The 17,223-nt window shown below is 44.1% G+C and overlaps 1 protein-coding gene across 1 annotated transcript in view; it reads right to left on the reverse strand.

Moving 5' to 3' along the window:
• The window catches only part of ARHGEF17 (Rho guanine nucleotide exchange factor 17), a 150,458-nt gene that overhangs the window by 13,760 nt on the left and 119,475 nt on the right, over positions 1-17,223 (reverse strand). The window contains exons 8-16 of the mRNA XM_070751512.1: positions 16,403-16,512; positions 15,701-15,786; positions 15,329-15,447; positions 14,293-14,506; positions 13,176-13,249; positions 9,124-9,317; positions 7,648-7,886; positions 2,739-2,988; positions 1,421-1,507 (exon numbers count right to left, since the gene is read on the reverse strand). Of these exons, the coding sequence (XP_070607613.1) occupies positions 1,421-1,507; positions 2,739-2,988; positions 7,648-7,886; positions 9,124-9,317; positions 13,176-13,249; positions 14,293-14,506; positions 15,329-15,447; positions 15,701-15,786; positions 16,403-16,512 (1,373 nt within the window). The remainder of the gene's footprint in view (positions 1-1,420; positions 1,508-2,738; positions 2,989-7,647; positions 7,887-9,123; positions 9,318-13,175; positions 13,250-14,292; positions 14,507-15,328; positions 15,448-15,700; positions 15,787-16,402; positions 16,513-17,223) is intronic.

Here is a 17,223-nt window from a genome sequence, read left to right on the forward strand (position 1 = left end):
AATAGAGAGAGAGAAGTGACTCTTGATTTAAAGCATATGATAAAAAGCACCCAAAGAATAAGAGAGAACCCCCCCCCCAGCCCTCACCTGTTTTTGGAAATGGTTCAAGAGTGTCTACACACACACACACACACACAAGGGTGGGGAGGAGACAGGGATGGAAAAAGAGAGGAAAGGGTCTTAGGGTGTCATTTTGTGTCATTTTGGTTGGCGGTGTGCCCCAGGATTTTAAAATGTAAAAAATGTGCCGCGGCTCAAAAAAGGTTGAAAATCACTGGACTAAACAATGCCGTCCGGCGGGACCCAAGGGAAGAGCCTTCTCTGTGGCGGCCCTGACTCTCTGGAACCAACTCCCCCCAGATATCAGAGTTGCCCCCACCCTCCTTGCCTTTCACAAGCTCCTTAAAACCCACCTCTGTCGTCAGGCATGGGGGAACTGAAATTTTCCCTTCCCCTCTAGGCTTATAGAATTTATACATGGTATGTTTGTATGTATGAGTGGTTCTTTAAATTGGGGTTTTTTAGATTATTTTAAATATTAGATTGGTTTACATTGTCTTCTTTATTGTTGTTAGCCGCCCCGAGTCTGCGGAGAGGGGGGGCATACAAATTTAATTAATTAATTAAATAATTAAATAAATAAATAAATAAGCGAGAATCTCCACAGATTAAACACTCGAGAAAAAGCTATAAGCGAAAGATTTTGCCTTAATATATATAATTACCATTTGATTTTTTAAAAAAAACCAACTACTGTATTTGTATGAACACAATTTAACTTGCAGTAACTATTGTGGCCTTTGTATGAATAAAATTATTCTTTGTAAACAGTGTATTTATTTTACTTTCCTTTATAGCCACAATTTGTATGACTTTTGAGGGCACCCTGTAGCTTAAAAAGTTGACGTGATTGACAAAAACTGTGGCTATTTTTGGATCCAGAGCCCAAAAGTTAGTTTAAAACAAGTCAGAGTTTTAAGACAATAAAATTGCTGTTCCCCAGTGAATCTCAAAGTCCTGCAGTAACCGATCCTCTCCTCCCTTTCCTCACCCAGACCCATCCTGATGGCCTGTCCCCATGTTCAGAACTTCTAAACTCTCCTCCCTTTACTAAATTTCTTAGTCTTTACGCTTTTCTATTCTTTTAGGTACCAGCAAAATCAGATTTGTTTTCTCCTTAAATCACACAGAATACAAACAGGTCCTGTGTAGTGGCATAGGGGGGGTATTATGGTCAGCGCACACTAATTTATTCATTCATTCATTCATTCATTCATTCATTCATTCATTCATTCATTCATTCATTCATTCATTCATTCGATTTTTATGCCACCCTTCTCCTTGGACTCAGGGCGGCTTTTTAACAGAGCCAGCCTATTGCCCCCATAATCCGGGTCCTTAAATGTGCTTCAACACTTACAAAATACATGTAACCGAGGCGGAATGTTGCATCTTCAAGCTGTTTTTCCTGTTGCGAATGTTGTCTGAAGACTGATAGACGTGGAGGCTGCAAACCCAAACAGAATTGACGGAAAACGTATCAGATTTGCTGATGACACAAAGCTAGGCGGTGTTGCTAATGCTAAACAGGATAGAGATAGGATTCAAAAAGAGCTTGAACAAAGGGCTGAAACTAATAGAATGGTATTTAACAGAGAGAAATGCAAGATCCTACATTTAGGCAAAAATAACGAAAACAGCACATGTAGAAAGGGAGGAATGACAATTCCATCCATCCGTCCATCACCCTGGGGGGGGGAATCATTGACCCCCTCAGAGAGGGTCCGCAACTTGGGCGTCCTCCTCGATCCACAGCTCACATTAGAGAAACACCTTTCAGCTGTGGCGAGGGGGGTATTTGCCCAGGTTCGCCTGGTGCACCAGTTGCGGCCCTATCTGGACCGGGAGTCACTGCTCACAGTCACTCATGCCCTCATCACCTCGAGGCTCGACTACTGTAATGCTCTCCACATGGGGCTACCTTTGAAGAGTGTTCGGAAACTTCAGATCGTGCAGAATGCAGCTGCGAGAGCTATCATGGGGTTTCCCAAATATGCCCATGTCACCCCAACACTCCGCAGTCTGCATTTGTTGCTGATCAGTTTTCAGTCACAATTCAAAGTGTTGGGTATGACCTATAAAGCCCTTCATGGCACCGGACCAGATTATCTCAGGGACCGCCTTCTGCTGCACGAATCCCAGCAACCAGTTAGGTCCCACAGAGTGGGTCTTCTCCGGGTCCCGTCAACTAAGCAATGTCGTTTGGCGGGACCCAGGAGAAGAGCTAGCATGATTGGGAGTTGAAGTCCACAAGTCATAGAAGAGTTAACTTTGCCTACCCCGGGATAGATGATAGATAGATAGATAGATGGATAGATAGATGATAGATAGATAGATATATGATTGATAGATAGATAGATAGAAGATAGATAGATGATAGATAGATAGATGATAGATAGATAGATGATAGATAGATGATAGATAGATAGAAGATAGATAGATAGATGATAGATAAATAGATGATAGATAGATAGATGATAGATAGATAGATGATAGATAGATGATAGATAGATAGATAGATAGATAAGATAGATGGATAGATGGATGGATAGGATAGATAGATAGGATGAATAGATAGATAGGATAGATGGAGATAGATAGATAGGTAAGTAGGTAGGCAGACAGACAGACAGATAGACAGGATAAATGAACAGGAGGCCTGGAGAGATTCTCCTTACCACCCATCCTCTGTGCCCAGCCACATGGAACTCTGATAGGCCTCCGGATCGACGCTCAGCAGGTCTTCCAAGCTGGCCCTGGTGAAGGAACCTTGACTGGAGCGTCTCATGGCTCGGCCATCCATGGGGCTTTCGGCGATCTGGTTCTGAGCAAAAGGGCGGCCAATTGGAAGGAAGCCGCTGGGATCTTGCTCCTCTTCCGAGCTGGTGGTCTCCACCGTCACGTCTTTGGAGCTGGAGATCTCCTCATCTGGCGAGGGGAAAACGGAAGAAGAAAAGGACAAGAAAAGGAGACGGTCCTTGAATGACAATCACAATGGAGCCAGCATGTTTTATTGTTGTTCCTAAGCAGAGTGGTTTGGTGGCCTATAGGTGGCGCTCTCACCTCACAATTCTAGGTAGAGGCAGATATTTCTCTCTCCTGGTACACAGGGGATACAGTGGTACCTCTACCTACAAACGCCTCTACTTACAAACTTTTCTAGATGAGAACCGGGTGTTCAAGATTTTTTTGCCTCTTCTCAAGGACCATTTTCCAGTTACAAATCCGAGCCTCCGAAACTGTAACCGGAAAAGGCAGGGAGAAGCCTCCGTGGGGCCTCTCTAGGAATCTTCTGGGAGGAAACAGGGCCGGAAAAGGTGGGAAGAAGCCTCTGTGGAGCCTCTCTAGGAATCTCCTGGGAGGAAACAGGGCCGGAAAAGGCAGGGAGAAGCCTTCGTGGGGCCTCTCTAGGAATCTCCTGGGGGGAAATAGGGCCGGAAAAGGCAGGGAGAAGCCTCCGTGGGGCCTCTCTAGGAATCTCCTGGGAGGAAACAAGGCCGTAAAAGGCGGGAAGAAGTCTCCGTGGGGCCTCTCTAGGAAACTCCTGGAAGGAAACAAGGCCGGAAAAGGCGGGAAGAAGCCTCCGTGGTCTAGGAATCTCCTGGGAGGAAACAAGGCCATAAAAGGCGGGAAGAAGCCTCCGTGGGGCCTGTCTAGGAAACTCCTGGAAGGAAACAAGGCCGGAAAAGGTGGGAAGAAGTCTCCTTGGGGCCTATCTAGGAATCTCCTGGGAGGAAAGAGGGCCGGAAAAGGCGGGAAGAAGCCTCCGTGGGGCCTCTCTAGGAATCTCCTGGGAGGAAACAGGCCAGTAAACACTAAACACCCATTCAGCTTCCCATACTCCACCTTGCAAGGGATGACAGGATCATTAAAAGAGGAGGAAGATGAAGCGACACTTAAGTGAATTTCTCCCTAGTTTACAAACGTTCTCTTGCTGCCGCGGTGGTTTAGTCACGTGGACGTTAAGTGAATCTGGCTCCCCCCATTGACTCTGCTCATCAGAAGGCCATTAAAGGCGATCGCACAATTCTCCAGGACACGGTGACCCAAGACAAAGACGAGTCCGTGGCCATAATAATAATAATATTGCTTCCTGCAATAACACCAGAGGAACTGCAAAAAACGGTGTTACTTCGAACACCATATATTTTAAGAAGATACTTGGTTGATACCTCGGACGCTGGCAGCAACCTGTATCAACCATTAGCCAGTGGTGTTTGTGATACTTATAAGAGCCGGGGTGGTGCAGTGGTTAGAGTGAAGCACTGCAGGTTACTTCAGCTAACTACTAGCTGTAGTTTGGCAGTTCAAATCTCACCACGGGCTCCAGGTGGACTCACGACTTCCGTCCTTCCGAGGGGGGTCAAATGAGGACCCAGATTGTTGGGGGTAAGAGGCTGATTCTATAAACTGCTTAGAGAGGGCTGTAAAGCACTATGAAGCGGTATATAAGTCTAAATGCTATTGCTATTTTTAAATGTTCAGTTTATTTATTTTATTTATTTATTGGATTTGTATGCCGCCCTTCTCCGCAGACTCGGGGCGGCTGACAATGATAAAAAACAACATGTAACAATCCAATTTAATAAAACAACTAAAAACCCTTATTATAAAAAAATACTAAAAACCCTTATTATGAGTTTCCTGTTTAATGAATAAAGGAGATGATGATAATGATGATGATGATGATGATGATAATAATAATAATAATAATAATAATAGTAAAAACTGGGATCGGCACACATAATTCGCCACTACATCACGCAGTCCTAGGTGCTTGGGAAGCGCCCGACTGATAACGAAATACGAAATCCAGCATAGTGATCTTGTTTGCTCTGTTGTATTGTTGTTAATAATAATAATAATAATAATAATAATAATAATAATAATAATAATAATAATAATAATACATCACACACTCCTAGATGCTTGGGAAGTGTTTGACTTGTGTTATTGTGATATTATGATACGGAATCCAGCATATAAATCTTGTCTGCTGTGTATTACTGGATTTTTTTGTGAATAAAATAATGATGATGATAGCGATGAAAGCGATGATGCTGGCTGTGTGAGTGTGTGTTTAGGAGGGAGCGTTGTTATTTGGGCTGATGGTTTATTCCAGTGCACTGCTTATTAATAAGATATCACACCGCACCATCTTGACACCGGCTACAGCATTAATATAAACAATAACAAAACCTCTGATTTTGGGTCAGAACACGTCATATTCTTCTGTCTCGGTTCTAACGACGCTGCTATTCTCAAAGTGGATAAACAAGGGCAGCTTCCAAGGAGGAAAAATATTTGGATATTTTGCTAGGTAATAGAAGGCCCGTTTCTTAGGAAACAGAAAGACAACGGGATTTGTTTGTGTTGCTCAAAGGCTTCCAGGCTGCTTTAACTAAGTAGTTTCTTGGGCGGGGGTGGAGAAAACAAAAATCTGGATTTTTATAATGTTTATTAAAGCAACGAAGGCTTGGTTGGTGGAAACAACAACTCAGTGTGTGTTTTTGTGTATGTGTGTGTTGAATGGCTTGCATTGGCTGCCGATCAGTTTCCGGTCACATGGCTTTGGACCAGACTACCTCCGGAACCGCCTGCTACTGCACGAATCCCAGCGACCGATAAGGTCCCACAGAAGTGGCCTTCTCCGGGTCCTATCGACTAAACAATGTCGTTTGGTGGGCCCCAGGGGAAGAGCCTTCTCTGTGGCGGCCCCGGCCCTCTGGAACCAGCTCCCCCTGGAGATTAGAATTGCCCCCACCCTCCCTGTCTTTCGTAAACTACTCAAGACTCATTTATACCGCCGGGCATGGGGGAGTTAAGATATTCCTTCCCCCTAGGCCATTACAAGTTATGCATGGTATGTTTGTATGTATGTTTGGTTTTATAATAAGGGTTTTTAGTTGTTTTATTATTGGATTGTCACATGCTGTTTTTATCATTGTTGTTAGCCGCCCCGAGTCTATGGAGAGGGGAGGCATACAAATCCAATAAATTATTATTATTATTATTATTATTATTATTATTATTATTATTTTGCCTTATGGGTAGACCACAATTGAGCCCGACACTTGTATTGTTAAGTGAAACATTTGTTAAGTGGGTTTTGACCCGTTTTTACGACTTTGGTTGCCACAGTTGTTAAGCAAATTGCTGCAGTTGTTATTAAATTAGTGACGCAGGCGTTAAGTGAATCTGGCTTCCCCATTGGCTTTTTGGAAGATCCCCAAAGTGGATCGTGTGACATTGCAACCGTCATAAGTCTGAGGCAGTTGCCAAGCATTTGAATTTTGAATCATGTGACCACGGAAAAGTTGCAATGGTCGTTAAGTGTGAAAAATGGTCATCAGCCACTATTTCCGGTGCCGTTGTGATTTTGGATGGTCACTAAATGAACTGTTGTAAGTCGAAGATTATCTGCATCGGGTTTACTGCCTGAGTAGGGGGTTGGACTAGAAGACCTCCAAGGACCCTTCCAACTCTGTTATTATTTTATTTTGACTTCATAGAAACATAGAAGACTAACGGCAGAAAAAGACCTCCTGGTCCATCTAGTCTGCCCTTATACTATTTCTTGTATTTTATCTTAGGATGGATCTATGTTTATCCCAGGCATGTTTAAATTCAGTTCCTGTGGATTTACCAACCACGTCTGCTGGAAGTTTGTTCCGAGTATCTACTACTCTTTCAGTCAAATAATATTTTCTCATGTTGCTTCTGATCTTTCCCCCAACTAACCTCAGATTGTGCCCCCTTGTTCTTGTGTTCTCTTTCCTATTAAAAACACTTCCTTCCTGAACCTCATTTAACCCTTTAACATTTTTAAATGTTTCGATCGTGTCCCCCCTTTCCCTTCTGTCCTCCAGACTGGACAGATTGAGTTCATGAAGTCTTTCCTGTTACGTTTTATGCTTAAGACCTTCCACCATTTTTGTGGCCACTCTTTGGACCCTTTCAATTTTATCCATATCTTTTTGTAGGTGAGGTCTCCAGAACTGGACACAATATTCCAAATATGGTCTCACCAGTGCTCTATACAGCGGGATCACAATCTCCCTCTTCCTGCTTGTAATATCTCTAGCTATGCAGCCAAGCATCCTACTTGCTTTCCCTACCACCTGACCCATTTTGAGACTGTCAGAAATCACTACCCCTAAATCTTTCTCTTCTGAAGTTTCTGCTAACACAGAACTTTATTATTATTTATTAGATTTGTATGCTGCCCCTCTCCGTAGAACTGCCAATACAATACACAGATTGAGGATTCCTTTTCCCCAAGTGCATTATTTTACATTTGGAAACATTCAACTGCAGTTTCCATTGCTTTGACCATTTATCTAGTAAAGCTAAATCATTTGCCATATTACAGACGCCTCCAGGTGGCCAGGGAATTCTGGGAGTTGAAGTCCACCAGTTTTAAAATCGCCCAGGTGGAGAAAAACAATCAAAAGTCTGAAAACCGCTCATAAGTCACTTTTTTTCAATGCCGTTGCAACATTGAACGGTCACTAAACGAACCGTCGCAAGTCGATGACTATCTGTACAGGTCACTCTATCCTCTTTTTCGAGAAACGGGGCACTCACTTGTGAAGCTGGAGATGGTGGAATGGCTCTGAAGTGTGCCGGAAGGACTCGGCGAAGACTCGTCGTCGGTATCATCGCTGTCAAACGGGACGAGTTCCCGGCCGGTGGTGTCCATGGGCTCCGAGATCTCCAGAGAAGAACCAGAAATGGAGATGTGTAAACATGGTTGAGGGGCCGTCTCATCCAGGCTGGGATTTGGTGGCTCCGAGGCTGGGCTGGCCAGAGAGACTGGACGTTCCCTGGAGGGAAGAATGCGTTACAAAGAGACAATAAGTGACGTTGACAGTGTTACGCGAACAATAATTTTTCGGAGTATAAGACGCACCTTTTTCCCTCTCTAAAAGAGGCTTCAAGTTCAGGTGCGTTTTATACTGTGAATGTAGCTTTTTTATTTGAAGCTTTTTCCCCCAGCCCTAACCAGGTGCTGACGATCTTCCCAGCTCTTACCTTGCAGGCTCTTTCATTGTTACTCTCTGGAAAGACTGTTTTCCAGGGTTTGCAGGGTTTTTTCATTGCTCTAACTTGCTCCTTTCTTTCTTTCTTTCCTTTCTTTCCTTCCCTTCTTTCGCTTCCCTTCCCTCTTTCTTTCCTTCCTTCCTCCTTCCTTCCTTTTCTTCTTTCCCTTCCCTCTTTCTTTATTTCTCTTTCTTTCTTTCCTCCTTCCTTCCTTGTATTCCCTTCCCTCTTTCTTTCCTTTTCTCTCTTTCTCTTTCTTTCCTTCCTCCCTTTTCTTATTTTCCTTCCCTTCTTTTCCTTCCCTTTCCTTCCCCCTTTTTTCTTTTTTTCCTCCTTCCTTCCTTTTCTTATTTCCCTTCCCCTCCCCTCTTCCTTCCTTCCTTTTCTTATTTCCCTTCCCCTCCCCTCTTCCTTCCTTTCTTTCCTTCCTTTTCTTATTTCCCTTCCCCTCCCCCTTCCTTCCTTCCCTTATTTCCCTTCGCCTCCCCTCTTCCTTCCTTTCTTTCCTTCCTTTTCTTATTTCCCTTCCCCTCCCCTCTTCCTTCCTTTCTTTCCTTCCTTTTCTTATTTCCCTTCCCCTCCCCTCTTCCTTCCTTCCCTTATTTCCCTTCCCCTCCCCTCTTCCTTCCTTTCTTTCTTTCCTTTTCTTATTTTCCTTCCCCTCCCCTCTTCCTTCCTTCCTTTTCTTATTTCCCTTCCCTTCCCTCCCCTCTTCCTTCCTTCCTTTTCTTATTTCCCTTCCCCTCCCCTCTTCCTTCCTTTCCTTCCTTCCTTCCTTTTCTTATTTCCCTTCCCCTCTCCTCTTCCTCCCTCCCTCCCTCCTTTTCCTTTCTTTTCCCTGAAGCCTCTAGAGGGCAAAACGTCCTTTCCCAGGGCCCAAAATCAGCTGCCACACACGCGCTGGAGCTGACATTGGCTCCGATATGGCACCACAGGTTTGTCGTCATCGCTTTAGGTTCCCAAGCGGCGCCGACCTGAGGTGCCCCCAGAGGTCAAAGGGGGGCTGGCAGGGCAGCTTACCTGTAGGTCCTCTTGAGACCCGGCACGGAGGCGATGCACAGGATCCGGGCGGAGCAGACGGCAATGCAGGCCTCCACGATGGGCTCCTTCCGGATGCTCAGCAGACACACCTGGCCGACGTAGCCGTCGCTGTTGCAGACCCAGACCTCGTAGGCGTTCTCCGGGTTGCTGTGGCTGGGGGAGGCGCAGGAGAACTGGGGAGGGGGAAGCAAAGCAAGTCGCCCTTAAGATCTCGCAGCCCAGAGTCCGGAAGGAATTGGGCAGCTTATAAATCTAATACATTAAATTAAACTAAATGAAAGCAAAGTAAATTAGATTTAATCTTCATTAGCAGCATAGAAACATAGAAGATTGATGGCACAAAAAGAGCTCATGGTCCATCTATACTATACTATTTCCTCTTTTTTAGATGCCTGGGATAAACATATATCCTGGATACATACAATATACCTTATACGTATCCTGGATGGATCTATGTTTATCCCAGGCATGTTTAAATTCAGTGACTGTGGATTTACCAACCACGTCTGCTGGATGTTTGTTCCAAGCATCTACTACTCTTTCAGTCAAATAATGTTTTCTCCTGTTGCTTCTGATCTTTCCCCCAACTAACTTCAGATTGTGTCCCCTTGTTCTTGTGTTCACTTTCCTATTAAAAACACTTCCCTCCTGAACCTTATTTAACCCTTTAACATATTTAAATGTTTCGATCCTGTCCCCCCTTTCCCTTCTGTCCTCCAGACTATACAGAGTGAGTTCATGAAGTCTTTCCTGATACGTTTTATGCTTAAGACCTTCCACCATTCTTGTAGCCCATTTTTGGACTCATTCAATTTGATCCATATCTTTTTCTAGGTGACATCTACAGAACTGAACGCAGTATTATTCCAAATGAGGTCCCACCAGGGCTCTCTACGGCGGGATCACAATCTCCCTCTTCCTGCTTGCTATACCTTTAGCTATGCAGCCAAGCATTCGACTTAGAACATAAGAACCTAAGAAGAGCCCTGCTGAATCAGGCCAACGCCCATCGAATCCAGCATTATGTGTCACACAGTGGCCCACCAATTGTCCATTGGGATCTTGAGCAGAAAGAAAGACCCTCCCTTTCCCTTGACCCCCAACAAATGGTCCCCAAGGGAATCCTGCCTGCCTCAACCAACATAGAGGCAGCACTTGGACATCTGGGAAGCACGTGGGGCTTCCCAGATTCGCCCATGTATCGACAACACTCCGTGGCCTGCATTGGCTGCCGATCAGTTTCCGGTCACAATTCAAAGTGTTGGTCATGACCTTTAAAGCCTTACATGGCATTGGACCAGAATACCTCCGGAACCGCCTGCTACCGCACGAATCCCAGCGGCCGATAAGGTCCCACAGAGTTGGCCTTCTCCGGGTCCCGTCGACTAAACAATGTCGTCTGGCGGGCCCCAGGGGAAGAGCCTTCTCTGTGGCGGCCCCGGCCCTCTGGAATCAACTCCCCCCGGAGATTAGAACTGCTCCCCACCCTCCTTGTCTTCCGTAAACTACTTAAGACCCACTTATACCACCAGGCATGGAGGATTTGAGACACCTTTCCCCTAGGCTTATTATAATTTATGTTTGGTATGTATGTGCTGTTTTTAATTATGATAGGGTTTTTTTTTCTTTTCTTTTCTTAATATTAGATTTGTGCCTATATATATTGTTTTATCGTTTGTTGTGAGCCGCCCCGAGTCTTTGGAGAGGGGCGGCATACAAATCTAATAAATTATTATTATTATTAATTATCCGTTTCAATAACCATCGATATACTTGGCATCCATGAATCTGTCTCATCCTGCCTTGAAGCTATCCATGATGACAGCTGTCACAACCTCTTCTGGAAGGGAATCCCATCAACCAAGGACCCTCTGGGTGAAGAAATATTTCCCTTGATTTGTCCTCACTTTCTTACCTATGAGCTTTAGGGAGTGGCCCCTTGCCCTAGTATTGTGTGATACTTCAATCAAGTCACCCCTTCAATGCCGCCTTTCAAGGCTGAAGAGACCAAGGCGTTGCAACCTGGTTTCATAAGGGAGGGGATCCATTTCTTTGATCATCCTTGCTGCCCTTTTTTGCACCTTTTCCAGTTCCATTACAGTTCCTTCTTGAGGTGTGGTGAGCAGAACTGTACACAATATTCCAAGTACTCCAAGACTTGCTTCCCCTGTTAATATCTTTTTGTAGGTGAGGTCTCCAGAACCGAGCACAGTATTATTCCAAATGTGGTCTCACCAGCACTCTATATAGCGGGATCACAATCTCCCTCTTCCTGCTTGTGATACCTCTAGCTATGCAGCCAAGCATTTTACCTGACCGCACTGTTCACCCATTTTGAGATTGTCAGAAAACACTACCCCTAAATCCTTCTCTTCTGAAGTTTTTGCTAACACAGAACTGTCAATACAATACTCAGATTGAGGATTCCTTTTCCCCAACATCCTATTAATTTCGTCTTGCCCTTCTGTCCAGAATTTCTGCCCTCCCAAACACTCCTAAAAACATGTGCACGAACACCCCTCTCTCCTGACATCCGTGCCAACAGGCGCCCTTAACATTCCGATAAACATGCGCAAGTTGTGCAGGTGTATGATACCACATGTAAAATTTCTCTAAACCCTTGTATTCTTAATTTTCCTTATGTTGTACACCATATTCTTCATTTCTTCTGCATCTATTTGCAATTCACTTTGCTACCATCTAGTTAAGGGGACTGCCTATACTTGAACGCTTCAATGGCAGGGCAAAAAAAGAGCCGGGGTGGCGCAGTGGGTAGAGTGCAGTACTGCAGGCCACTGAAGCTGACTATAGATGATGATGATGATGATGATGATGATGATGATGATGATGATGATGATTATTATTATTTATTGGATTTGTATGCCGCTCCTCTCCATGGACTTGGGGCAGCAAAAACAGTGATAAAACAACATGTGACAATCCAATAGTAAAACAATTAAAAACCCTTATTATAAAACCAAACATACACACAAACATACCATACATAAATTGTAGCAGCCTAGGGGGAAAGAATATCTCAGCTCCCCCATGCCTGACGGCAGAGGTGGGTTTTAAGGAGCTTACGAAAGGCGAGGAGGGTGGGGGCAATTCTAATCACTGGGGGAAGTTGGTTCCAGAGGGCCGGGGCCACCACAGAGAAGGCTCTTCCCCTGGGTCCCGCCAAACGACATTGTTTAGTCGACGGGACCCGGAGAAGGCCCACTCTGTGGGACCTAACCAGTCACTGGGATTCGTGTGGCAGAAGGGGGTCCCGGAGATAATCTGGCCCGATGCCATGAAGGGCTTTATAGGTCATAACCAACACTTTGAATTGTGACCGGAAACTGATCGGCAACCAATGCAGACTGCAGAGTGTTGGTGTAACGTGGGCATATTTGGGGAAGTCCATGATTGCTCTCGCAGCTGCATTCTGCAGGATCTGAAGTTTCCGAACACTCTTCAAAGGTAGCCCCATGTAGAGAGCGTTACAGTAGTCGAACCTCGAGGTGATGAGGGCATGAGTGACTGTGAGCAGTGAGTCCCGGTCTAAATAGGGCCGCAACTGGTGCACCAGGCGAACCTGGGCAAACGCCCCCCTCGCCACAGCTGAAAGGTGTTTCTCTAATGTGAGCTGTGGATCGAGGAGGACGCCCAAGTTGTGGGCCCTCTCTGATCTGAAGGTCAGCGGTTCAAATCTCATCCCCAACTCAAGATTGACTCAGCCTTCCATCCTTACGAGGTGGGTAAAATGAGGACCCGGATTGTGGGGGGCCATAGGCTGGCTCTGTTAAAAAGTGTTATTGCTAACATGTTGTAAGCTGAGTCTAAGGAGAAGGGCGGCATAAAAATTGAATAAATGAATGAATAAATAAATAAAATCAAGTGTATTGCATTAAAGGGCATTGCTCAGCTGTACAGTATACTACGAAGTTCATTAAAGGAGTAACTTCGTAATACACCGCAGAACCTATAAGTAAGCGAGAGAGAGAAAAACAACAACTTTGGGTTGAACTGAAAAAACGTTCACCCACCTGCATCCCGCTCCGTGTTTTCATAATGGGAATGGCCTTCAGGAACTCAGGGTCCAGGCAGTTTTTGTTAGAAGCTTCCATCATGAAACGTAAGACAGATTTTCAGTTTTATAATACATTTTATAATTTAATTTTTTTAAAATCACTATTTCTTTTTAAAATTATTATTATTATTATTATTATTATTATTATTATTATTATTATTATTATTATTATTTATTAGATTTGTATGCCGTCCCTCTCCGTAGACTCGGGGCGGCTCACAACAATAACAAAGACAATGTAAGAACAAATCTGATAATTTAAAAAACACTAAAAACCCCATTATTAAAAGCAAACATACACACAAACATTCCATGTATAAACTGTATCCTGCCTCTATTTTTTAAATAAATAGCTCGAGATAGTGAACATACCTAATACTCTTATGAAAATATTTACAGACCCTCTTACATCCTGGACACAAACTGTTTCAACTCCAACCCTCCAAACCACGCTACAGAGCACTTTTTTCCCAAATGCCATCACTCTGCTAAACAAATTAATTCCATCAGCACTGTCAACCTATTCACTAAGGCTGCACTACTATTAATCTTCACATCGTTCCCATTACCCATCTCCTCCCACAAACACTGTATTATAATTAATAATAATAATAATAATTTATTAGATTTGTGTGTCTTTGAAGATTCAGGGCGACTGTATGATCATAACTTTCTTGCCTGTATCCATAGATTTTATATTGACTGGTTCCTGATATAATTTGATTGCTTATTTATACCCGGAAAACCGTTAAGTGTTGGATCTTATGATTCTTGACAAATGTATCTTGTCTTTTTATGCACACTGAGAGCATCTGCACCAAAGACAAATTCCTTGGGTGTCCAATCACACTTGGCCAATAAAGAATTCTATTCTATTCTATCCTTTTTCTCTTCTCCATCCTTTTTTCTTTTCTCTTTCTCTCTCTCTCTTATCTATCTATTGAAAATAATAATAATAATAATAATAATAATAATAATATATTAGATTTGTATGCCGCCCCTCTCACTCTAGAAAGTTCTAGAATGCAGTTTATTCAATAGCCAACGCCATAAAACCATCCTCATAAACTCACCGAGCTTCTTTTTGGCGTCCTCGAAACCTTGTTCAAAATTGTGCCGGGCATCCGGATTGGGAAATTCGAAAATGTGAGAATCGGTGCTGTCGGATTTGGTGACGGTGAGCTCCATTTTGTTGGGGGGAAAGGAGAGGCTGAAGGAGACGGACTGCTTGTCGGTCAGTTCCCGGTGGATGGCGGCCATTAGGTCCTTGATGACGTCATCCAGGGTCTGAAGAAGCAGAGCGGAGATCAGGACGAGGGTCGCGGGGATCCCAGGAAAATTGAAGGTCACGTGGAGGAGAGGGGCGGGGCCAATGGCATGTGAATATTGTTATGATAATATCTCATAGGATTGAGATGATATACTGTATATGGATAATTAATGTGTAAGAACAAATAATTTTTTTAAGGGCAATTAGTGTAAGATAAGGGTTAAGAAAGATCTTTCTTTTCTTTCTTTCTTTCTCTCCTTCCTTCCTTCTCTTTCTCTCTCTCTCTCTTTCTTCCTTTTCTTTCTTTCTTTCTCTCCTTCCTTCCTTCTATTTCTTTCCCTCTCTCTTTCTTCCCTTTCTTTCTTTATTTCTTTCTTTTTCTCCTTCCTTCTCTTTCTTTCTCTCTCTCTTTCTTCCCTTTCTTCCTTTCTTCTCTCTCTCTCCTTCCTTCCATCTTCCCTACCTTCTTTTTCTTCCTTCCTTCCTTCTTTCTCTTTCTTTCTCTCTCCTTCCTCTTTTCCTTCCTTCCCTTTCTTTCTCTCTCCTTCCTTCTCTTTCTTTATCCCTTCCTTCCTTTTTCTCCTCTCTCCTTCCTTCCCTTCCTTTCTCTCTCTTCTTTTTCCTTCCTTCCTTTTCTTTCTTTCCTCTCCTTCCTTCCGTCCCTTCCTTCCTTCTTTCTCTCTCCTTCCTTCGTCCCTTCCTCCCTCCCTTCCTTCCTAGCTTCCTTCCTTCCTTTCTTTTCTTTCTTTCTTTCTCTCTCTTCTTCTTTCCTTCCTTTCCATTTTTTTTCATTTAAACTCTCCACCTCCGACCCTTTGATATGGAAGGAGATGGCTCACCTGGTGGGGGAAACTGAGGGTCTCGGAGAGTTTGCTGACTTGGCCGAGGGTGCTGAGGTCTTCGTCCAAGCGGCAGATGGCTTTCTGGATGCTGTCACGGTTGCTGGATTGACAGCTCCCTGTGTGCACAGCGGAGAAAAAAAATTCAATGTAAGGCCTCCCGCTTTATGTCCTAAATGGATTGATAGATCTCTCAGGGGGTGGAATGGCCTGGCTGGGATCCTTTTCCTTCCATTCCCCCTGCATTCGTGACATGTGGACGGAAGAGAAGATCTGGACTGGGCGCCCGACCCCGGTTGGAGGCTTCAGAACCACAGCCTTTACGCAGGGGTGGGGGGTGTCCGGTCACTACTTAGAGCCGCCGCCACAAACCTTTGGCGATCTCGACGTCCTCCAGAGGCGTCTTCCAAAGCAGTTTGTACTTGCTGGCTGTGTCGATCACACTGGCTGCTGTGTAGCTGGAAAGAAAAAGCCCAGAAAGGGGAAAGGAGACGGAGAGCTTTTTTAATAACAATAACAATAATAATAATAACAATAACAATAATAACAATGGCTGATTCTGTAAACCCTCTTTCTTTCTTTCTTTCTTTCTTTCTTTCTTTCTTTCTTTCTTTCTTTCTTTCTTCCATTTCCTCCCTCCCTCCCTTCCTCCCCTCTCCCTTCCTTCCTTCTTTCCAGAATCTATCCATCCATCCATCCCCTCCCTCCCTCCTTCCCTCCCTTCCATCTATGCCCTTCCTTCCTTCCTTCCATGGCTGATTCTGTAAACCCTCTCTTTCTTTCCTTTCCTCCCTCCCTTCCTCCCCTCTCCCTTTCTCCCTTCCTTCCTTCCATCCAACCAACCAACCATCCATCCATCCAATCATACTTCCACGGTGGCACAGTGGTTGAGAATGCAGTACTGGAGGCTCATTCACTGCCCACTGCCAGCAGTTCGATCCTTCCATCCTTCCAAGGACTCTCAAATGAAGACCCCTATTATTGGGGGCAAGAGGCCAACTCCATAAACCACTCAGAGGGGGCTGGAGAGGACCGCAAAGCGACAGATAAGTCTAAGGGCCACTGTGTACTTACAGACTCATGGAACTCCGTCGCAGGGACCCCGACTTGCGCTTCAGCGTCGTGCAGACGAGCAAGTCGGTGAAGAGGAACAGGGACCGATCCTTCTTCCCACCCACCGGCTTCTGCAAAGGAGATCCAGGTAGGGTCACATGGAAACAAGGCCGGCCTTGTCACCTGGTAAAGGGGCAAACTTTGGGGACCCACAGATCTCTTGGAACTTTGAAACCTGAGATTTTCTTGTTAGGCATTCTTCCAGACACGTTTCTTTAAAAAGATACATTAATTATACACATAACGACAGCAGCCAGGATAGCACTGCACAGAAATGGAAAGGATCTAAGATCCCATCAGAAGAGGATGTGCAGAAATGAATAGAATGACAATGACTGTTTACTAATTCTGCACTACTATTGCTACTAATCTTTTCTCATCACCCCTATCACCCATTTCCTCTCTTATGACTATATGACTGTAACTTGTTGCTTGTATCCTTACAATTTATATTAATATGGGTTGTTTCCTGATTGCTTATTTGAACCCTATGACAATCTTTAAGTTTGGTACCTCATGATTCTTGACAAATGTCTCTTTTCTTTTATGTACACTGAGAGCATCTGCACCAAAGACAAAATCCTTGTGTGTCCAATCACCCTTGGCCAATAAAGAATTCTATTTCTCTATTTATGTAACTTAAAGATTCTGACTATTATAAGGTTTGGATGAAATTCTATAATGAACATAATGAGAATTTGGATTGAAATAACCACAAAATTGCAAGAGTAAGAGTGGTAAAGGGATGAATTAACCCAGCTGATAAAACTATATAATTTTTT

This window comes from Erythrolamprus reginae, chromosome 4, assembly GCF_031021105.1.
Source record: "Erythrolamprus reginae isolate rEryReg1 chromosome 4, rEryReg1.hap1, whole genome shotgun sequence".
Classification (NCBI taxonomy): domain Eukaryota; kingdom Metazoa; phylum Chordata; class Lepidosauria; order Squamata; family Dipsadidae; genus Erythrolamprus; species Erythrolamprus reginae.